Source organism: Panthera tigris, chromosome B3 (genome assembly GCF_018350195.1).
Source record: "Panthera tigris isolate Pti1 chromosome B3, P.tigris_Pti1_mat1.1, whole genome shotgun sequence".
NCBI classification, from domain to species: Eukaryota; Metazoa; Chordata; class Mammalia; order Carnivora; family Felidae; genus Panthera; species Panthera tigris.
In genome coordinates, this window is record NC_056665.1 from 17,794,536 (window position 1) to 17,818,282 (window position 23,747).

Below are 23,747 nucleotides of genomic sequence, written 5' to 3' on the forward strand. Positions count from 1 at the left end.
AAAGGTAACAGGATTGTTGGCATTGTTCAGCAAGCTGTTGGTCACCAGGCTTAATGGTGGAACTGTGTGCCTTGTTTAGGGGAGTTTCTCCTACAACACTCAGCTGAGGTATGAAGAAGGTGTGCTGTTGTATTCTTGAAGGCTTAGGTGTTTTCCAGGTGGATACAATACAGCACAGGAGGACTAAGGGGATTTAGTAATTTGGCAGGAAGGATTGGGACATGGATGATGGAATATGGAACGTGAGCTGGATTGGAGGCAAAGAAAGAAAGGAGGAGTGCATGAATAGGGAGAATGGAGAGGGGCCAAAGGATCCACTGACATTGAAGAATTGTGTTAGGCACGATTGAGTAAGCCATCTAGGGGGATGGGACATGTGGTTCTGGAGAGAGACTGCAGGTGTAGAGAAGTTTCAGGTGAAGGCTGGATAGGAGTGTGCAGGATGAAGGGGGCTAAGGTGAATCCTACCCCCGTTCCCCCTCAGTTCTGCACCAGTAGCTGGAATCAGATTTCTAAGAGTTGGAGAAGGAATATAGCTCGGAAGCAGCAATCACCAGCTCTCACCCCTAACCCGGAAGTTCATGGAGGGAGGGAATTAGCAGGGGAAGCATTTAAGGACTGCAATCACAGGAAGGGGCTGTTTCAGTGTTTAGTAGCAAAACATAATATTAGGAGATAACAGACCCAGGTTCTATGTGCTACACCTCTTTGGACCTCAGTTTCTTCATTTACAAAATAAAAGGCCACAAGAGACTTGGACGGGGGTGGGGGAGAAATCCCAACCAGGAAGCGAAATCCCTTAACGGATCTGCCAACTTCTCTTAATGAGAATAGCAGGCAGGAGGTTTTCCTGGGGACATGGAATAGTGACCTACCCAAATACTAACGGAGCTCTCACCAGTTACCAGTTTTGTTTGTGAATATGAATGGACAAGAAAAGACATCTAAGTTTTAATGAAAGAGGAGAGTTTGGCTTATGTCTGAATAGTAAGAGCAGCTGGATCTTGATGAAGCAATTAATCTGTGCTACAAGAGAGAACCTCACTTAAAAGTGATATCCTGCTGGGATTGACGGGAAGCAGAGGTCTGTTCATCACATTCCCAAATTGGGATGGGGCATAAGGCACGGAAGTGTTTCCTTTCCTGTGGACCCAGGAGAAAACATTCTTGACCTTCCCCATAAAATATAAACAGGCAAATAAATAATAAAAGAATACAGATAGTCCAAACACAAAAAGATGTTTAACTTCCAATGGAAGGTAAAACATCGATCATCCTTTCCTACTAGATTGGCAAAGACTAATAAATACCTAGTGTTGAAGATTATTAATGCTTGATGTGGAAGACAATAAGAAGATGCTCTCACACACTATCAGATGGAGTAGACTGGGCTGAGTACTTTTGGTGGCTGGTTTGAGCACATCGGTCGGCATTTAGAAAGAGTATGCATCTGAATCGGTATTTTTCACCTGTAAGAATTTACACAGCAGAAAAAAAAAAAGTGAGCATTTGTGAATATGTCAAATGAACATGTCAAGTGAACAGGATGGTCATCAAAACGTTGGATGCAATGAAACATTATGAAAACCTAAATGTTCATCAGTCTGGGATTGGTTAAAATCTGATAGCAGCTAACATCTTTTGTAACATCATAGCAGTAAGTTACAGGCACTGTCTTAAGCAATTTACATGTATTAAATTAATTAACTAATAAATTAATCTAAGACAATCCTGTGAAGTAGGCATTATTATTATCCCTACTTTATAGATAAATAAACTGACATTAAAAAGCGCATCAATCAAACTTAACAGTGATTAGAGCTGTAGGTTGAGGGAAGGCAAGAGAGTGGGGGTGGGAGCTGGAAGAGAAAGAACCTTACCTAAGGATGCAGAGTACAAGGGAAAGGTTCTGTGAAGTTTAGTTCATGTTTTTTCACTAAATACTTACTAGTTTTACAATTAAAAATTAAAATAAGATTGTTGGCATAGAGTACTGCTAAGATCTTAGCTAGCTCTCAAGTTGTGTTAATCAGTGAGTCTAGATATTTTGATTTACAGTGATGACGATGCCTGTGTTTATGCTGCATCGACAGCTTCTGCAGCTGGTGGCAGGGTTGAGGGTGAAAGGGGCTGATGTCTGGGAAAGTAACATAGCTATGCCCTCCACCCCCTTTGAATTTGGTTAAGAGTAGGATCTGGATTAAATGAACATCACAGAACCTTGAAGGGAAAACAAAGAAATAGTAAAAGAGCGTCGTGCCATCAAGTGTGGCAGAAAAATTTGGGAGAGGGAATTAAGTTTTGTTTTTGTTTGTTTGATTCACTTTGAATTCCAACATAAGGGGCTTCTTGTTATTTCTTAAATGGAATGTGTGGAAATGATATGTCAAGTAGTAAAGCGTTCAGATGCTCTGTTTGTGTTTTAATGCTGATGTGTAGTATGTGATGTAGTTCTGCAAAAACACTGATTATAAATGTATCCTGTCTCAGTAATACACACATGCCTGAAGAGTAGGAGTTTTGTTATAAACCAGAGCTGCTTTTCCTACTGAATTTTCAGATTTCACGGTTTTCCCCCTGATCATTACTGGTTGATTGACAGTAGTTCCCTGTCAAATAGGTAACAAAAGTATTTGAAATAGTTTAGAAAATGAATGTCTGACCCCTAATTTCATTCTGTTTCTTGAATCACAGAATTTCAAAGCTAGATGGAGCTTTATAGGCAGTTTAGGCGATTTTTCTTTTTGGGGAAAGTAAGCTTAGAAGAAGTTAATGGACGGGTCCAAAGTCACTTTTGTGGCCAGTTAGAGCATGTACCGGGTCTTCTCATTTGTCACCTAGTCGGTCTTTTGTTTTAATTCTGCAAGTATTTACTGATGACCTTTTTCTGGCCTCGCACCATATAGTTAAAATGTAACCACATTTATCCGCTTCAGAGCAATGAGGTGTTCTGCGTTGAGTTCTCCTAGTTACCTCTGTGACGTTTACCTCTGAGATCTATTGTGTAACTTTTCCTGATAGAAATGTTTTTAAAACTTGTATCTCTCTATACTTTCTTAAAATATAGGGAACATGATTTAGCCTACCCTTTGTGATTTGTAGTTTCTGCCTTGGGAGTTAGGAAGGGAGGGTTTAGAAAGAGGTGGCAGGGAGAGACGTTTTTCCCTTACACCAGACCATATCCTTGGACACTGGAAGGGCTCTGTTTGCCAGCAGAAGGCTCAAAAGCCATTGTTATGTATGTGTTTCCACAAGTTGAAATTCATTTTCAAGCATGCACTATACTACAATGAGCCGCCTGTACCTTAAAAATGAGATGCCAGTTTCTAAATGTTAGCCCCATCAGATCAGTCAACAAATACATATGTGAGTGAGGTACCTGAAGTATAATACATTGAGTTTTGGAATATGCTCCCTGCTCACAATGAACAATTATGTCATACATCGTCTTTTTTTTTTTTTTAATGTTTATTCATTTTTGAAAGACAGAGAGCACAAACAGGGGTGGGGTGGAGAGAGAGGGGGACATAGAATCTGAAGCAGGCTCCAGACTCTGAGCTGTCAGCACAGAGCCCGACGTGGGGCTTGAACTCATGAACCGTGAGATCATGACCTGAGCCAAAGTCGACACTTAACCGACTGAGCCACCCAGGTGCCCCATCGTCTTTTTTTTAAATGCTTATTTATTTTGAGAGAGAGAGAGAGAAGACGCGCACTTGAGTATGTTGTGATGGTTTGTAACTGAAGTGCCTTTTTTCCTTCGATACCAAAACTTCATTAACTTTTTTAAATTAAAAAATAATAAAAATAATTTTTGAGGTGAAGTTCACGTAATGTAAAATCAACCATTTTAGAGTAAACAATTCAGTAGTGTTTGGTACATTCACAGTGTTGCACAACCAGTGCCTTTGTCTCGTTCCAGACATTTCCATCACTCTGGAGTAAAACCCCTCACCCATTAAGCAACTTCTCCCCATTCCCCTCCACACTTCAGCCCTGGCGACCGCCAATCTGTGTTCTTTCTTTATGGATTTATCTCTCATGGATAGTTCATATAAATGGGATTATTCACTATGTGTCCTTTTGCGTCCGGCTTCTTTTCGCTTGGAGTGTTCTCAAGCTTCCTCCAAGTTGTAGTGTGCATCAGTCCATAACTTTTATGGCTCAATATGATTCCGTTGTGTGTGCATGCCACAGTTTGTTCACCCATTCATCCATTGATTGACATTTGGGCTCTTTCACCTTTTTGCTCTTGTGAACAGTGCAGCTATGAATACGGTTTACATTTAAATGTTTGAGTACCTATTTTTAATTATTTTGGGTATATACCTACCTAGGTGTGGAATTGTGGGGTTATAGGGTGGCTCTGCCTTTTTGAGGCACTCCCAGAAGGGCTGAACCACTTCACCAGCAAGGTACAAGAGTTCCAAATTTCTCCACATCTCCCCAACACTTGTTATTTTCCAGTTGTTTTTTTAAAATATTGTTATTATAATAGGTGTGAAGTGACACCTCGTTATGGTTTTGATTTGCATTTCCCTAATGCTAATGATGTTGAGCATGTTTTCATGTGCTTGTTGGCCATTTGCATATATTTACAGAGTATTCAAATTCTTTGCCCATTTTTAAATTGGGTTGTTTGGGGGGTTTTTTGGTAAGAGTTCTTTATATACTCTGGATGCTAGACCCTGAGCAGATACATGGTTGACAAATATTTTCTCCCATTTTACATGTCTTCACTGTCTTGTAATTCATTTTCTTGTAATATCCTTTGATGCACAAAAGTTTTTAATTTTGGTGAAGCCCAGTGTATCTGTTTTTTCTGTTGCTCCTCGTGCTTTTGGTGTCATATCTTATGTGAATCCATTGCCAAATCCACAATGATAAAGATTTACTTCTGTCTATTCTTCCATGAGTTTTACAGTTTCAGCTGTTCTATTTAAGTCGTTGGTCCGTTTTTAGTTAATTTTTGTATATAGTGTCAGGTAGAGGTCCCACTTCATTCCATCTTTCATAACTGCTATAAGAACTTAAATACATTTAATTCATGACTTCTTTGAAATGTGTTTTTAGAAGTCAGAAATGGAGCAGGTTTTGCCGAACCCTGAATCATAGCGGTTTGCAACAGCACAATTACTTCTTTTACTCACACTGTCATGACTCTCTTATTGCTTGGGGACTCTGGTTAATGGTGTCCAAAGTCAGGGATGGAGACTGACAAAGCTCGCATCACGTGGAGGTCACTATGAACTTGCTGAGCTTTTATGTAACTTCTTGTATTTCACTTCAAAATTTTATTTTTATTTTTTTCATTAAAAAAAAAAGTTAATTAGGGGCGCCTGGGTGGCTCAGCTCAGGTCATCACCTCACAGTCCTTGATGGAGCCCATCATTGGGCTCTGCCCTGGGTGTGGGGGCTGCTTGGGATTCTCACCTCTCTCTGCCCACCCCCCTGCCTTCCAAAATAAATACATATTTTTTTAAAGTTCAGTTGTGGGACTAAAGGGAAAGAAAAAAAAAACATTTCATTCACAAACTGTCACAATACACACAACAAGCTTCGCAGTGTTTGTAAAGACACATTTCAAAGTCGTGAATTAGATGCGTTTTAGTTCTCACAGCTCAGGCTCTTGAAGGCTACCACTTCAACATAATTCCACTGAGCAGAGTAAGTCACTTAGCCACATCCAGCTCGAAGAGACAAATGCAGTCCTACCAGGTGCCCAGCCAGAGAAGAGGAAGAAGCAGGTAGCTCACAGTGCCTACCAGAGCACATCACTCAGCATAGTGTTTGCAACATATTTGAACTATTTGTTCCAAGATACACGATTTAAAAACGTTCGCATGTAAGGAGGTAGGCAGTTTTCCTTAAAAGGGTGTAGTAAAACATCATTGATTCAAAATCAGAGGTAAATTTTGTACTTAAATGTGCTTGCTGAAGGTTACTTTTACATTCCCCGTAAAGAAAAGTTGTTCAGCTAAGTGCAATGTGGGATTTAATGGCAGAGAATTTTGGCTTAATTTAGAAAACATTTGTAACTAGTTTAGCAGAAAGTAATTCAGTGATGCTTACCAGTAGGTGTCAGCCACAGCCCGTGCAGTGGGCTGCTCATTTGTCAGGCTGGTTGGGCCTGTACTACTTAATAAGGGTTCGGGTTTTTCCCCACCCGTGTTGTAATGAACCGCAATTTTCTTAAGGTCACCTTGCTTATTTTTAAATAAAAACACAGTGTATCTAACCGTTAATAAAGATACGGTAATGCACCATTAGCAGTAGAAACATTATTCAGTGCTTAATTGTGTGTGAAGCTGTGTATCTCAAAAGAGCTAACCAGTTTCTCACGGGATAATTAGAATGCTGTTGGATGGCACGAAATCGTCATCTGGAAAAAATGATCGCAGGTCAAGATATGACATTGATTGTAGCAGATAAAATAGATGAGTCTTTTTTCTGGATAAGTTTTTCCTTTTTAGAGGACCAGCTATTATTAAGCCTCTTACTGCCCCCTTCCCTCATCCTTCCATCCCTAGTTGCCTAGTTTGCCTAGGAAGCTTTGTATGTATGCCCATAAATGGAAGTGCATATTCTCCTTAAAAGAGAAGATACCCATACTAAAAGAAACATTTTGAGGATTTCTGCAGATCCAAGAGTAACATCTGAGGAAAGACTTGTCATGAAGGACTTCATTGCATATATTGATATCAAAACATGTGGGGAAAAAAAAAAAAGAATCACAGCATTCAGCATTTGAAAACTAAATATAAGTGACTTTATCAAAAATGGGTACTCAGTAAATGCTTCATTGTCCTCATAACAATATTCGTATTTAATATTTGGTTATCATAAAAGGACAAGGATATATGTGTATATAAGCAGCTTTGGATGCTGTGGCTAAGTATTTAAATTCATCAGTATGCCAACTTAAAGTGGTAATATCATTTCCTTGTTTAAACCAGTGGATTTCTATTGTCTTCAGAATTTTTAAAAAGTTTTCCCATTTTATAAAATATAAGTTCTAGTGGTCTGTTCCAGGCCACTCTGCGAAGTCATTATAAACCTTCATACCCTATGGCCCAGGCATACCACACTAATGGTGTTTCTCTTACTGTTTAGAACCCAAATTGGATGTAATATGATTGATTACTCAATTATGTAGCAGTTTATGTGCATACCACATTATCGAATGTAATGGTTTTCAATTATATGAGACCTAACATGTTCACTGTTAAAAATTCAAATGATACTAACATAGAGTGGAGAATAGAGAGCACCCCTGATCCTGTTCCTAATGATGATCATTGTTACTTGGTTTCTGTCTGAAAAATTAGTTTGTTGCAAATATAAAACCTTCTAGTCCTCAACACCTATTAACACAATTGTTTTTATAACAGGATTTTCGAAAGTGTAAGATCTGTTCAGGAGTAGTGTTCGGGAATTACAGCAAAATAGATTGTATTTGCAATTTCCCAGACACACCTCCCTGCCTCACATTTTCCTGTGTTGCTTCTTGTGCCTAGAAAGCTGACCAGAACCCTTCCTCTCTGCCCCATAGCAACCTCTGATAATTTATATTTGTCTTTCAGGACTCAAGCTACACCTAATTACTTCTAAAAAAACGATTCCTGATTCTTTGTTATTGATACCTAGCTTACCTACAGTATGTTTGAGTGTAGAATAAATACATATCTGTTACTCCTGACTCAGTGTGCTCCTTCAGTCTTAACAACTCCTGTCTTTGTGTTTGTGTGAATTTGACCTGGGTGGCGGGGAGAGGGGAGAGGGAGGGAGAGAGAGAGAGAGATGCAGGCTGGCTTTCAGTTGCTTAGAGGAGGCTTTTCCTTTTACCCAGCGCCTCCGGCAGAGAGAAGCCCACTTGCAATCTGGGAGTGGAATTTCTGGGATTCTTTTTGTGGAAGGGCCAATCCTTCCAAAATCAGGACTGGGTAAGGCACCTAGATCGTCCCCAGCCTGTCTTTCCAGTGGCCTGTTTCCTACCCCTGCCACACCCCACCCCCCGGACCACCTGAGCCCCAGGACCACTCTGTCCTGAGCTTAGTTAGGTCTGGCTTTCTGGCACCTGGGGATTTCCCTTATTTATTTAGTTTTTCCGAGGCACACAAATTGGGAGTTTGGGGGTGAGTATTAGTTTTCTAGGGCTGTTGTAACAGATTACACAGGATAGGGGGCTTAAAAGAACAGAAATGTATTCTCACTGTTCTGAAGGCCGGAAGTCCGAAATTAAGATGTGGGCAGGGTTGGCTCCTTCTCAGGACTCCGAGGGAGAATCTGTTACTGTTTCCTTGGTTCTGGTGGTTGCCAGTGATCCTTGATGGTCCTTGGCTGTGTCACTCCAGTATCTGGCTCTATTGTCAGATGGCATCCTCCCCTCTGTGTATGTCTATTAAGAACAGTGTAACTTCTTCTGTGGCCGTTTCTCAGAAAGACACTGATTTTATTTATTTATGTATTTATTTATGTATTTATTTACTTAAAGTTTATTTTTTATTTTTTAATTTAATTTTTTATTTTTTAAAATTTCCATCCAAATTAGCATATAGTGAAACAATGATTTCAGGAGTAGATTCCTTAATGCCCCTGACCCATTTAGCCCATCCCCCCTCCCACAACCCCTCCCGCAGCCCTCAGTTTGTTCTCCATATTTATGAGTCTCTTCTATTCTGTCCCTTTCCCTGTTTTTATATTATTTTTTGTTTTCCTTCCCTCATGTTCATCTGTTTTGTCTCTTAAAGTCCTCATATGAGTGAAGTCATAGGATTTTTGTCTTTCTCTGACTAATTTCACTTAGCATAATACCCTCCAGTTCCATCCACGTAGTTGCAAATGTATTTATTTATTTTTGAGAGAGAGAGAGAGAGCAAGCAAGGGAGGGGCAGAGAGAGATGCAAACAGAATTCCAAGCAGGCGTCAGTGCAGAGCCCAACGCACTGCTCACACCCACGAAACTGCTAGATAATGACCTGAGCCGAAATCAAGAGTTGGGCATTAACCCACTTGAGCCACCCAGGTGCCCCAAGACACTGATTTTAAGCGTTCAGATTTATAGATTTAAACTGTAGTATGGGCCATGTAAGCATAAAACCCAGACCTGCTGATTTATTATTTTTGCATTATTTCCTTCAGATTTACACTGCCCCTCCCACCAAAGATAATACTCTGTGTTTAAGCTCATTAGAACTGTTTGTACATTTCTCAAAGATAAAATTTAATTCTGAGTTTTTAATTTTCAGCCAGAAAACCTTGCTCAGAAGCTTCCAAACCTTGTGGAACTGTGAGTCTGTTTATTCAAATTTTTATACACAACAAGAATGAAAATACTTTTAAGTTATTTGAAATAATAGGACATATAATTTTAATGTATTCATTTATTATATTTTGGTGTCATGGTCATAGAGGTAGACCTGAAGTTCTGCTAACCCCAATAGTATTTTAAAGTATTTTACCATTTAAATTTGTGTTTTAAATATTTCACCTCAAGGTAGTAAAGATAATGAAAGATACTTCCACCCACCCCACCACCCACCCCTGGGTACAGCCTCTTTGTCACAGAATCCTTCTGGATAGTCAGTATAATTGGGAAGATTTATTATTGTTACTACATGTGATACTTGATATAAATAGTCCAATGGTATAAAAGGTTTAACACACAGAGGAAAAGCCTATTTCTCTGTGTCCTCCACACTGCATTTGTTTTTTTAATTCTTTTGACAATTACCTCCATAATGCTAAATAATATGTTTACACCTTTGTTTTCTGGTGCATCAACTTTAAGTCTCTATTGACTTACCTGTAAGGAATATACTTAGAATCTTATAATTCCCCTGCTTTCCAGCTCCCTGCTAATTTTGTTGAAGGAGGAGTTTGCACTGCTGTTTTTTGTTCTCTTAATTATTTGGCAAAATTTTCAGGAGGTAAAGTAAGGAAAACTAACTTTATACCTCCATCTTTAATCTGGGAGTCTGTCATTTCCTGTCTCCCCACCGCCCCATCCTTTTATTTTGAAAAATTTCAAACTAACAGAAAAGTTGAAAGCATAATACAGTGAACACCCATATACACTTCACTTAAATTTAACCAGTTAACATTTTGCCACATTGGCTTTCTCTTTCTGTTTCCTACAGTCTTCCTCCTTCCTTCCCTTTCCAGCTCTCACACGCACACACACAAATTACAGACATTATGATACTTTACTACTAAATATATCAGTATGTATCTCCTAATAATAAGGGCAGTATTGCACATAATTGTACTATTATCACACTTTAAAAGTAATATTAACTCAGTAATATCATCTAATATGCATTTCATATTTTAATTACCCTAATCCCTCCCATCCTCAGTGTCTTTAAAGTATTGTGCAGATTTGTCTGATTTTTTTCCTCTTGATTAGATTCAGTTTAATCATCTTTGGTAGTGTTCTACCCCATTTGCTTTATCAAGTTTTTAATTTCATTCTCTTTATATATGTATATATATGCATATTTTTTGAAAGCCTTTGAGAGTGTTGCATACATCATTTTTTTTTTACCTCTAAATAGTTTAGTGTATATTTCCAAGAAAGATGTCTTAACATTGTTTTAGGTCTATTTTTTGTTTTTATAGGTTCTTTATAGTTTCCTTCATATAGGTTTTGAACATTTCTAAAATATATTTCTAAACATTTAATATATAATTTTTTGCTAGTGTTAATGAATTTTCTGTTAGCTCTTCTAAGTAGTTACTTTTTCAATATATGAGCACTGTTGGTTTTAGTATGTTAACTTTATATCCTGCTACCTTGCTAAAATCTTGTTGAATTAGTTTTATCATTGATCCCTCAAGGTTTTTCAGGAATACTCTCATGTCTGGAAATACAGATAGTGTTGTTTCTTTTTTTCTAAACCTTAATGCTTTTTATTTATTTTCTCTAGTCTAACTGCATTGGCTAGTCCCTCCAGAACAGTGTGAAATTGTACTTGAGATAATGGGCATCCTTGTTTTGTTTCTGACCTTAGTGGGAATGCCTCCAGGGTTGCCCCATAAGAAAGATGCTGACTTTACAATTAATGTGTGTATGTTCTATTGTGTTAAATAAATACCCATTTGCATTAATAATCTATTGCTGCTTAACAAATTACCCCAGAATTTAGTGGCTTAAACTGTAGTAGGGGTGCTTAACAGAGTAAATACTTATTATCTCATATTTTCTGAAGGTCTAGAATCTGGGCTTGGCTTAGCTGGGTATCTTGGCCTCAGTGTCTCTTTCAAGGCCGCAATCAAGGTTGTTGCCCAGGGCTGCTGTTTTTACCTGAACATTCAACTAAAGAAGTATCCTCTTCTGTGTTCACTCATGTGGTTGTTGGCAGGAGGACTAAACTCCCTTAGTTCTTGCCACTTGGCTTCTCTATAGTGTTGCTCCCAACATGGCGGCTGGCTTCCATCAGCACAAGGGAAAAAGCAAGAGAGGGTATGCAAGACAGGAGCCACAGCCTTTTTGTCATCTAATCATGGATGTGACATCCCATCACTTTTGCTATTTTCTGTTCATTAGAAACGAGTCAGTAGGTCCAGCCCACACTTAAGGGGAGGCTATAACACAAGGGCCTAAATGCCAGGTAGTAGAGATCAGTGGAGACCGTCTTGGGGGCTACCTACCACATCATTAATTCTGACTTCCTCAAGAATTTGTATTAGTAATGGGTGTGGAATTTATTCAAAGCCTTTTTCAGACTTTAAAGAAAAAATTCTTGAGGACTTCAGGCAGAAAAATGAAACAGTCGTGAAGATGAAGATAATTGCAATATAATACCCCCAATTGTATTATATATCCAGTGGTGGTTGCTTTCAGGCTTGACAGTGTTTTTCTTTGAGCCCTTTAAAAGTATTTTTATATAATATGTATAATATAATGTATAAATGTTTATATATAAGTTATATACTATAACACATAATATAACTGTTATATGTGTATATTATAATTATATTATTGTACATTAAATATATATTAAATATACTGTATATTATATAACATAATTATTAAGTATATATTAAATTAATAATTATATATTTATTATTAAATATTAAAACAATGATCTATGAACTAATAATATATATTAAATATATTATTAATATGTATTATATATTATGTAAATATACTATATATAATAAGTTAGTGGGATTTTAATCATTTTCCACATGTATTAATATATCATTTTTGTCTGGCTACTTTCAGGATTTTGTTTTTTGGTTTTCAGAAATTTAACTATGATGTGCCTTGGTATAATTATCTTTGTATTTATGTTGGAGTTTGCTGAGCTACTTGAATCTGTGAATTTATGTCTTTTCCCAAATTTAATACATTTTCAATTATTTCTTTGAGTAATTTTTATGCACTGTTCCCTTTCTCCTTCTTGGGCACTGTTTACACATTACATCTGTTAATGTTGTCCTACATTCCTCTGAGGCACTGTTTGTGTTTCCTTCAAGCTTTTTTCTCTCTGCATTTTAGATTAGGTCATTTATATTGATCTTTTTCAAGTTCATAAACTCTTTCCTTTGTAACATTAATTCTGTTGTTTATCTTCATCTTGTAATTTTTTCAGTTTTAGGATTTTTCTGTATTCTATTTCTTGTCTTTATATTATAGGCATTTTTTACTTTAGATCACTATGTATATCTACATAAAAATTTCTTGTCTGCTAATTCCAACATCTTGGTTATCTTGAGCTTGATCTCCATTGTTTATTGTTTTTAATGGATCACATTTTCTTGGGTTTTCATATGTTGAATAATTTTAGATTATATCATGATAATTGGGGATTTTATGTCTTGGAGACTGGAATCTGTTGTATTCATTCAGAGAGTGTTGATATTTTTGCTTTAGGAGGTAATTTACCTGGTTTGACTTAGACAAGTAAACTAGTTTTTGGAGGGCAGCTGAAAACTCAGTCCAGTTCTTTCACCTGGACTGTAATTTCTTCCATATTTGCATGGTTCTGGGATTGCCATTGATTTAGGCAAAGTTTATAAATAGAATTTGGGGTTACGCTTCCCTGGCTCTTTTTTTCGGGTATTTTCCCTTTACTTGCCAGTGGTCATGGTTTCCCTGAACTCTCCTCCTGTTCTTTAGGTTAGTAAGAATGAAGTTTCCTGTTAGAATTTTAGCCACTTTGCATGGTAACTGTCTGTACCCTGCCTTACACTAAATGCTGTTTAAAAAACAAAACTCAAACTCACCCAGTGCCATTCCTTCTTCTAAGTTTTGACTCTTCTCCAGGATGGCTTGTTTTTGTTTACTCTGTAGTGCCTTAGAGTCGTGTGTGTGTGTGTGTGTGTGTGTGTGTGTGTGTGTGTGTGTGTGTTATCTGCCAGAGGATCAGTCCGGTGGGAGTTTATTCTGCTGTACTGAATTGGAACTTGCATTCTTTTATTTTAACCTCTCTGTGTCTTTATAACTCAAGTGATTTTCTTGAAGTCAACATTTTGATTGTTTGATTTTTGACCAATCTGACAATCTAGGCCATTTAACTGGAGTGTTTAGATCATATTACGTTTAAAGGGATTACTGATATGATTCATTTTAAGTGAACCATCTTACAGTTTGTTTCTATGCGTCTCAACTGTTATTTATTTTTTTCCCTCTTCTCTCCTTCTTTAAAATTATTTCAGTGTTATGTAGGACCCCATTTTACTAACCACTACTGACTTATTAACTCTCAGTGTTTTAAGGCTTACGTTGTGCTTCCTTAACCTTTTACAGTCTCCCTTCACATAACAGACCACTTACTTGTAATGTGGGAACTGTACATCAGTACTTCATTCTTTGTGCTGTTGTTGTGTATGTGTGTTTGTGTATCTGTCAGCATACGAATATACGTACGTATCGTGTATGTCAGTCAGGGGCCAGTTGGGAGATAGAAACCGTACCCCTAGTTGAAACAGGGAAAATTAATATAAAGAATTGCTGACTAGTGAGGTGTTATTAACCGCTAAAAGAGATTAAGAGAACTCTGTGGTATTCAGAAGTAGCAAGTACAAAAAACAGCTATGACTTCTGGGCTGAGAGAAAGTAGACAAGGAAGGGACTGAAAAGACTTAGGAGAGCTCCAGCCCCTAGGCTGAGATTGAGAGCTCTTCCGTGAAGGGCCTGACTGGGAGCATACAGCCTGCTGGTGGCCGAGAAGCTTGCCAGCTGGTTTAGGCTGGAGCCGATCTGTAATATCAGCTCACTGTTGGAGGAAGGTGTTGGTAGTCTGGAGCTGTTGTGTAGAAGCAGCTTGACAGTGTGGCCTAGCTACCACAGAAGTGGCCACGGGGTGGTAGGACAGTTGCCTGAGGCCCGTTGAAGCTGGTATGTAGAAGTGCATTGATGAAGGGAGGTCCTTGCTGCTGCTGTCATCTGATAGAGTCACTCCAGTGCCCTCTTCCAGCCCTAATGTTAGGCCAGTTGACAAGGGAGAGTTGACAGCGTCCAGGTCAATCGGGTATAGAAGGTAGATCTGGAGCTGACAGACCAAACTGATACATTGTTAATTCTCAAGAAATTTAAAATGAGGAAAATTGTCTTTTATATTCATTCCTATATTCTCTCAGATTTGGTTTACCTGAGTAAAGTCTTTATCTCTCCTTTTTTAAAACAAATTAAACTTTTTCCTTTGAGATAATGGTGGATTCTCATGGAATTGTAAGAAATAATACAGAAAGATCCCGTATACCCTTGTAGTTTCCAGCAGCATTCACATCTTGCGTAACTATAGTGCAAGATGAGCACCAGAAAATCGGCACTAGTGTTATCTTCCTCCAGTGTTCATCATTTTCTGTGCACTCATTTGTGTGTGTGTGCGTGTGTTCTGTGCAATTTTATCACATGTGTACATTTGTACAATCCCTACCATAGTCGGGTAGAGAGAGTATTTTCATCACTGCAAGCATTACTTGAACTGCCCTTTGATTTTTTTATTTTTATTTTTATTTATTTTTAAATATGAAATTTATTGTCAAATTGGTTTTCATACAACACCCAGTGCTCATCCCAACAGGTGCCCTCCTCAATGCCCATCACCCACCCTCCCCTCCTTGAACTGCCCTTTTATAATCATGTTACACACGGTCCCCAAACCCTGGTAACTGCTACTCTGTTCTCCATCTCTATCATTTTATCACTTTAGCAATATTATGTAAATGAAAGCATATAGTATATAACCTTTTGGGGCCTTTTTTTCATCCAGCACAATCCCTTGAGATCCATTCAAATTGTTGCATGTATCAATAGTTTGTTCCTCTTTGTTGCTGAATTATATTTCATGGTATGGATGTAATGCAGTTTCTTAGACCATTTACCCATTGAAGGACATATTGGTTGTTTTGTTTTTATGTGTAATAATTGATACTGCTTGTAGCATTTCTGTACTTTTATTTATCTTTTTGGTGAATAAGTTTCCATTTCTCTGAGATAGATGACTAAGACTGCAATTGCTGAGTCCTGTGGTAATTACACGTGTCACTTTTTTTTTTGGTTGAGATATAATTCACATACCATAAAATTCACCCTTTTAAGTATATAATTCAGTGGTTTTTAGTATATTCACAAGGTTGAGCAACCATTACCGCTGTCTAATTCCAAAACATTTTCATCACCTCAAAAGAAACCCATTTAGCAGTCATATCCCCCTCCCCCAACCCCCTAATAACTCCTTGGTGACCAATAATCTGCTTCCTATTTCTATGGCTATGCCTGTCCTGGACATTTCATGTAAATGGAATCATACAGTATGTGGCCTTTTGGGTCTTGCTGCTTTAACATAGCATGTTTTCAGGGTTCATTTATGTTGTAGTATGTTTCAGAATGCATTCTTTTTTGTGGACATACCATGTTTTGTTTATCCATTCTTTAGTTGATAGATATTTGGGTTGTTCACACATCTTGGCTATGGTGAATAATGCAGTTATGAACATTTCGTGTAGAAGTTTATATATGAATGTGTATTTTCAGTTCTTTAGGGTTTATCCTACTAGTGGAATTGCATTGTTAGCTTTGTTTAACCTTTTGAGGAACTGCCAAACTGTTTTCCAAAGCTGCATCATTTTACAATTCCACCAACAGTATGTGAGGATCCTAACTTCTTCTCCACATCCTCATTAACACTTGTTGCTTTCTGTCCTTTTGATTATTGTCATCCTAGTAGGTGTGAATTGGTATATCATAGTTTTGATTTGTATTTTTCTATTGATCTTTTTTCATTTGCTTATTGTCTGTTTATATATTTCTTTGGAGAAATGTCTATTCAAATCTGTTGTCTATTTTAAAATTATGATATTTTTATTGTAGAGTTGTAAGAGTTTTTTATGTATTTGTATGCTTTATATATTTGAGATAGCTCTGTATATTTAAGTGCTTTATATTTTTGAGATATATATATTTATATATTTGAATGCTTTATATATTTGATACCATATCAGATATATACTTTTAAAATATTTTCTTCCATTCATGGTTTATCTTTTCACTTTCTTGATAATTTTTTATCTGGCATTTTGTGTTTTGGTATCATATCTATGAAATTGTTTTAATCTAACATTATGAAGATTTACCTCTGTTTTTCTTACTTAAGTTGTATCATTTTAGCTCTTACATTTAGGTCTTTGATCCATTTTGAGTGAATTTTTGCATACGATGCAATGTAAAGGCCTAACTTCTGTTTTTGCATATGCAACTCCAGCTATCTCAGCACCATTTATTGAAAAGGATACCCTTTCCCTATTGAATTGTCTTGGCACCTTTGTCAAAAATCATCTGACCATGAACATGTCGGCATATTTCTGGATGCTCAGTTTTTTTCCGTTGATCTATTTGTCTGTCTTCTTGCCAGTAGCACACAACTTGATTACTGTAGCTTTATAGTTTAGTTTTGAAATTGAGAAGTATGATTCCTTCAACATTATTCCCATTTCTCAAAATTGTTTTAGCTCTTCTAAATCCCTTGCATTTCCATGTGAGTTTTAACATCTGCTTGTCAAATTATGAAGAAAAAAAGGTATCTGTGATCAGTGGTGGCAATGGTATTGAATCTTTAGATCAATATGTGGAATATTGCTGTCTTATGTCTTCTAATCTATGAATGTGAGATGTCTTTCCATTTGATTAGGTCTTCAATTTCTTTCAACATTTTTGTGTTTGAACACCGAACACTTTTCAGTGTAAAAATCTTGAATTTGTTAAACTTATTCCTAAGTTTAACTTATTCTTTTTTAAAATTAAAAAAAAATTTTTTGAGTAGGCTTCACACTCAGTGCAGAGCTCAATATGGGGCTTGAACTCATGACCTGAGCTGAAATTAAGAGTCGGACGCTTAACGAACTGAGCTACCCAGGCGCCCCAGTATTTATTCTTTTGATGCTGTTATATGTGGAATGGTTTTTCTTAATTTCACATTAGAATTGCTCACTGTCTGGTATGTAAGAATACACCTGATTTTTGTATATTGATCTTTTATCCTCAGCCTTGCTGAACTCATTTATTAGCTCTAATTTTTTTTTTTTTTTTGGTAGATTCCATAGGATTTTCTATATACAAGATCATGTCATCTGCCAGTGAAGATAGTTTCATTCCTTCCTTTCCAATATGTATGCCTTTTATTTCTTTTTCTTGCTTAATTTTGGCTGTAACATGGAATATTGAATAAAAGTGGTGAGACCAGACATCTTTGTGTTGTTTCTGCCTGATGTTAGGGGGAAAGCTTTCAGTCTATTGCCATTCAGTGTGATGACGGCTATAGATTTTTCATAGGTACCCTGTATGTAATTGAGGAAATTCCCTTTTATTGCTTGTTTGTTGAGTATTTTTAGCATAAAAGGGTGTTTGATTTTGTCATACGGTCTTTTTTTCATCTACTGAGATGAATGTGTTTTTTTTTTTTCTTTATCCTGTTAATATAGATGTTGATTTTTGCTTGTATGTTGAACCAACCCTGCATCAATGAGGGAAAATCCCATTTGGTCGTGGAGTATAATCCTTTTTATAACTTGCTGGGTTTGGCTTACTAGTATTTTGTTGATGAATTTTGTGTCTGTATTCATAAGGGAAACTGGTCCTTGGTCTTCCTTTGTTGCGATTTCCTTGGTTTAGGTATCAAGGTAATATTGGCCTCATAGAATGAGTTGAAAGAGTTCCCTCCTCTCCTTTTCCTTTCCTTTTCTTTTTTTTTTTTTTTTTTGAAGTTATCTGCTCAGTTACCTTAGTGGTCACCTGATGGTTAGATTAGAGATTTCCTTCGCTACCTGAATCCAGTAGTCTCCCAGTTTTTGCTGAGGACGTCTGTTATTGTATGGTGGCATGCCTTCAGCTCCCAGCCAGGCATTTGACAACTTTGCCTTACCCTGCGCTTCGTGCTTATGCAGGAGCCTCAAGTTCGGCAGAGCTGATTGCTTAGAGTCTTTCATCTCTTTCCTGAGCATTTGCACGTTTCTGACCTGCCTTAGACCTTCTAGAATTCCAGAAATACACCAGAGCTTTTCACAGCTCCTCTGGACATCTTGCCCAGCTTTTCCATTTAAGGTTTTTGGTTGTCTATTGTTTGCACCAGCTGTTATTTATTGACTCAGGTGGGTGTGAAGTCAAACAATTGCCCATAATGTGTTTCAACTGGGGAAAGAGTTTTTGTAGGGGGCAAGTTTCTAGGCAGATCAGATTAAAAAGGGCTTTGCAGGTGGGGCCTTTCAGGGAACCTTGAGACAAAGTCAAATGACGCCAGTTCCCTGGGAGTGAGTGCTGACCTGGTTTTGTCCCTTCAGGCTCTAGGCACGCTGCCGCTTTTTCACTTCGATTGTGGACTGGGTTTTTGTTTTGTTTTTCCATGCTTCTGCAGAGTGGAGAGTAAGGGATACAATTAGAAGAATTGAAAATGCCCCAAAGTTCACACAGCTCACTGTGCTTACTGAGATTTTTGCCATTTTTCTTAAGATATAACCCTCCTTGTATCACTTTGGTTAGTTTCCAGAGTTTTGTACATAAGCTTCTTACTACTGCTTTTGCCAATATTCTTGTTGATTTTATGTAAAATAATTTTTGGAGGCCCTTACTCTTTCACTTTTGTTCTGGATTTGTAGTTTCCTAAGAAATTGCCAAATAATTTTCCAGGTTGGCTCCACCTTTTTATATTCTCCCCGAGCAAGGTATTGTTTCAGTTTCTCCACATCTCACCAGTATTTGGTGTTACCATTGGTTTTTATTTTTGTCATTTTGATAGATGTGTGGTTTTATGTCATTGTGATTTTAATGTATATTTTTCTAATGGTTAAAGATACTGAACCTCTTTTCAAGTATGTGTTGGTTACCTGTGTCTTTTCTTCAGTGAAACACATTTGTCGCTCTTTTTCTAGTTGGATTGATTTTTATTCTTCAGTTTTAAGAGGTTTTTATTTTTTTTTTTTTTACAAATTATAGAAACCAGTTCTTTGTTGTATATGTTGTTTACAAATATTTTCTCCCAATTTGTAGTTTGTCTTTTTTTTTTTAAGTTTTTTTTTAGAAATTTATTTATTTCAAGAGGAAGAGAGAGAGAGAGAGAGAGAGAGAGAGAGAGACCCAAGCAGGCTGTGCACTGTCAGTGTAGAGCCCAACACGGGACCCGAACTCATGAACTGTGAGAATGTGACCTGAGCCAAAGTCAGACGCTCCCACAACTGAGCCACCCAGATGCCCCTATCTTTTCATTCTCTTTCTATTCTTTTGTAGAGCAAAAGTTTTACATTTTATCAGTTCTGCTTTTATGGATGTTTTTAGTGTCAAGTCTAAGAATTCCTTGTCTAGCCTTAGGCCCTGAAGATTTTCTGTGAGAAAAAAATCTCACATTAGTTTTTTCTCTGAAAATGTTACAGTTTTTGTTTTACAAACATCTTCATAGTCTTGAAGTTTTTGTTTATTTGTTTTGATCTTCTGGAATTAAAATGCTTTTTTTTTTATATAGATGGCAAACAGCCCATACTATTTTATTTTTAAAGTTTATTTTGAGAGAGAGAGAAAGTGTATAAGCAGGGGAGAGGTGGAGAGAGAAGGAAAGCTAGAATCCCAAGCAGGCTTCACACTGTCAGCGCCGAGCCTGACATGGGGCTTGAGCCCATGAACCATGAGATCATGACCTGAGCCAAAATCAAGAGTCAGATGGATGTTCAGCCAACTGAGCCACCCAGGCACCCCTGGAATTAGAATTCTTGATGACGTTTTTTTTTCTTTTCTTTCAGCACTTTTATGATGTTCCTTATCATCTGGCTTGCACAGTTTCTGAAGAGACATCTCCTGTTATTCTTATATTTGTTCCTCTGTATGTAATGTGTTTATTTTTTCTTTATCTACATTGAAGATTTTTGATCTTATGCTCATTTTCAGGGATTTGATTTTGATGTATCTTGTGATTTTCTTTTTTTTAAATTTTTTAACCTTCATTTATTTTAGTTTTGAGAGACAGACACAGAGTGCGAGAGGGGGAGGGGCAGAGAGAGAGGGAGACATAGAATCCGAAGCTCCAGGCTCTGAGCTGTCAGCACAGAACCTGACACGGGGCTCGAACTCACCAACAGTGAGATCATGACCTGAGCTGAAGTCGGCCGCTCAACCGACTAAGCCACCCGGGCGCCCCTTCTTTTTCTTTATATTTGACATTCGTTTAGCTTCTTGGGTTCGTGTTTCTATGATTTTCATCAAATTTGGCAATTTCTTGACGTTATTTCTTTAGATATTTATTTCTATACTCCTGTCTCTGTTTCTGGGACTCTTGCATGTTTGTTACACTGTTTAGTATTTTCCTTTAATCACTGACACTCTTTTCAGTTTTTTTCCATCTATTTTTGTCTCTGTGTGCTTCAATATGGACAAATTGTATTTCTCTGTCTTCAGTGTCAGTAATATTTTCTTCTTCAGTATCTAATTTGCTGTTCATCCCACCTAATGAAGTTGTTTTACTTTGTTCATTATGTTTTTGAACTCTAGAAGTTCTGTTTGGTTCTTCTTCATACCTTAACGTCTCTCTTGCAGTGTTCATATTATCCTTTAAATAGCTTGCTATATTTTTTGTAGTTGTTCTAATGTCTTTGTTTGCTAATTTTATTGTTTCTATTATACTGGATCTACTTGTATTGACTGTTTTTAATCCTGGGTATTGGTCACACTTTCTTGATTCTTGGCATATCTACTACTTTTTGATTGGATGCTGGATCTTATAAGTTTTACATTGGTGAGTCTGTAGACTTTGTTGTCTGCCTTTTTCTTGTGCTGCCTTATTCTGGCATGAGGTTATTTGCAGTTTAGTTTGATCTTTTCATGGTTTGTCTCCACACTTTGTGAGGACAGGTCTAGAGTAACCTCTACTTTAGTGGTAGTTTAACTCTATTACTAAGGCATGGCCTTTATAGGATCTGATTTGAATGTGCCAAATAATCAATAAGACTTGCTGCTCAGAACTTAAATGCCTTCTAGTCTGGTGTGAGCTCTGTGGACCATTCAGCAGATAGATTTTCAGTTACTTTGCCTAGGCTACATTTTACTGTTCAGCTATCAGTCAGAGAATCCTTCAGTTTTTAAAGGATTTTTTTCCCTGTAGTATCCTCTCCCCCAAACTCTACCCCACCACCCCACAACTTCCAGTTGCCTCGGTTTCTCTGAATTCTGACTTGTGTCTCCATAACTTAGTGAGACGTACATACTTTGTTTGGGACGCAGTCCTATACCATCAGTTTTACATCCAGGCAGAAACCTAGGGATCTTGTGTGGCTTGCCTTGTTTCTTCTCTCTCAGATAACATAATCCTAATTTCCTGTTTTTAATATCAAAATAATTGTGTCATATATTCCTTCCAATTTTCTTTTTGCTTACAGCAGTCAGGTAAATCTGGTCCCTGTTACTCCATTATGGCTGGAAATAAAAGTCCTGATCTTTTAATCAGCAACCTTTTTATTTTGGAACAATTTTATATTTACAGAAAAGTTGTAAAGATAGTGCAGAGTTCCAGTATACTTCTCATCCACTTTCTCCTGTTTTTAGCATCTTAAAATTTTGTCAAAACTAAGAAAGTGACATTGGCATAATACTATTAAGTAAACTTCTGTATTTAATTTTATTTAAAAAACTGCCAGACCACCTTCCAAAATGGCTGTACTGTTTTGCATTCCCACAGCAATGAAAGAAAGTTCTTGCATTATAGGAGAACATGATGAAAACTAGTTACATTGAAACTCCAACATTTCAATTACTTTGAAATTACAAAAAGCAAGTAAAGAGAAGTGACTCAAAATTGTTGAACCTTTGATTACAGGTGACTCGTGATAACTGTATAACAACAATAACAGTGGCATTCATGGCACTCTGATTATTCTAAAAGCCTTACATTTACTGATTTATTTAATCCTTACAACATCCCTATGTTGTTGGTGTTACTATTCTCTGCTCCTACAGATTATGAAAGTGAGAAGTTGAGTTTGGCCACATGGCTACTGAAATGCAGTCATTCTGGCTCCAGAGCTCGCTCTCTGATCCATTCCACCAGTGATGATTCTTTATCAGTTGCACATCACAATAACTTGAGGAGTTGAGATGGTGTTTCACTTGGTGGGGGATGGTCCTGGGCACCTACATTTTGTAGTTAGGATTGGGAACATTCTCTTCTTACTGTAGACTACTCTTTACTTTAATGTAGATAAATTTAATGTGTTAAAATACACCTTTTGATTTCATTCATGATGTTGAGTGCTTTGGTTCATCTTTTGATTTCGACATTTTAGGATCCTTTTGCATATGTAGAAATTGAGGCAAATGTATTGTGGGTAACTGAAAATCAACTGTCTCTATTTTGGTGTCTAGGCACTCTGGCTTTTGTATAACAAATGTAAATGTGTGTATATGTACGTATGTGTGTGCGTGTACTTATTTACATAGAGTCTTTTAGTTCAAAGAATTTTTAGAGTCACCTGAGAGTGCGGTTAGGAATTCCTTCCTAAAATTAATGTTTAAAGAATATGGATTTTAAAATGTGAAATCAGTTTATACATACAAAGCAAGGAATAAAAATATCATAGAATGGTATAATTGTTTAACATGTTTTAGGCCCAGCAGGTTAGTACCTACACAGAATTTATTAAATGCAGCATAGAATAATCTTAAATGTATTAATTTTGTGTCTTATTTTGTGTCCGTGACATTTTAACCTTTGATGTTAGGTTTAACAATGTAGAAGAAAATTTCAAAATTAAATTTAAAAATACTTTATGAAGACTGATTGATGAGGCATAGTAAATAAAATGATAGTTTTGAAAAGATCAAAAAAATTTAGTTCTCTGAAAATCAGTGATACGAATTTATTTATATTAACATTTTATATTATGTTATGTAGCTAAGTTCCATGCCCAATATGGGGCTTGAACTCACAACCCTGAGATTAAGAGGTGCATGCTGTGCCAACTGAGCCAGCCAGGTGCCCCATACATTTATTTTTTAAAATTATTACTATGTGATCTCCAGTTGCCACTGTTGTTTTGTTCTGAATCAGGCTGCTGCTGATTGCATAAAGTCTCCACCAGAGGGTGCTAAAGATACTTCAGTGGGAAAAGTGTTATTTACTTAGGCTTGCCTGGACTTGTCAGCCGGATAACTTTTTTTTTTTTTCTTTTTTAAGAAAAGAATTTGATTCTTGTTTATGAGACTTCCTTTTGCTGTGAAATAAATTATGTACCTTGACAGTTGAGTATTTTGACAGATACTGTAA

The 23,747-nt window shown here is 37.0% G+C and overlaps 1 protein-coding gene across 5 annotated transcripts in view; it reads left to right on the forward strand.

Moving 5' to 3' along the window:
- LRRC28 (leucine rich repeat containing 28) overlaps window positions 1-23,747 on the forward strand; it is a 179,646-nt gene that overhangs the window by 37,480 nt on the left and 118,419 nt on the right. For all 5 annotated transcript variants that reach the window (XM_042988165.1, XM_042988166.1, XM_042988164.1 and 2 more), the window contains exon 3: window positions 9,249-9,289. In XM_042988165.1, the coding sequence (XP_042844099.1) occupies window positions 9,249-9,289 (41 nt within the window). The remainder of the gene's footprint in view (window positions 1-9,248; window positions 9,290-23,747) is intronic.